At 64.6% G+C, this 229-nt stretch overlaps 1 protein-coding gene across 1 annotated transcript in view; it reads right to left on the bottom strand.

Moving 5' to 3' along the window:
* RRP12 (ribosomal RNA processing 12 homolog) overlaps window positions 1-229 on the bottom strand; it is a 24,826-nt gene that overhangs the window by 3,298 nt on the left and 21,299 nt on the right. Inside the window, exon 26 of the mRNA XM_019502136.1 lies at window positions 19-110. Coding sequence (XP_019357681.1) covers window positions 19-110 — 92 coding nt within the window. The remainder of the gene's footprint in view (window positions 1-18; window positions 111-229) is intronic.

The following is a 229-nucleotide window of genomic DNA, read 5'->3' as shown; positions in this document are numbered from 1 at the left end:
CCCCCCGCCACAACTGACCCGAACTTGCGGATGAACTTGGTGAAGAGGTTCTTTAGCTTCATGCGGAAGTGACGCCTCATGTCGTCTGACAGGGCCCCCAGGGCTTCCAGCTGCCGGGACAGGGGTCATCAGGCCTGCCCCCCACAGCCCCTGGCCCCCATAATCCTGCCCCACAGCACCTGCCATCCCATCCCATCCCTCCCTGCCTTCCTCCCCAGCCCTGCCACCA

Source organism: Gavialis gangeticus, unplaced genomic scaffold (assembly GCF_001723915.1).
Source record: "Gavialis gangeticus isolate Ggan-Ray unplaced genomic scaffold, GavGan_comp1, whole genome shotgun sequence".
NCBI classification, from domain to species: Eukaryota; Metazoa; Chordata; order Crocodylia; family Gavialidae; genus Gavialis; species Gavialis gangeticus.
The sequence above is the reverse complement of the archived record's forward strand: the minus strand, read 5'-3'. Positions and strand labels throughout refer to the sequence as shown.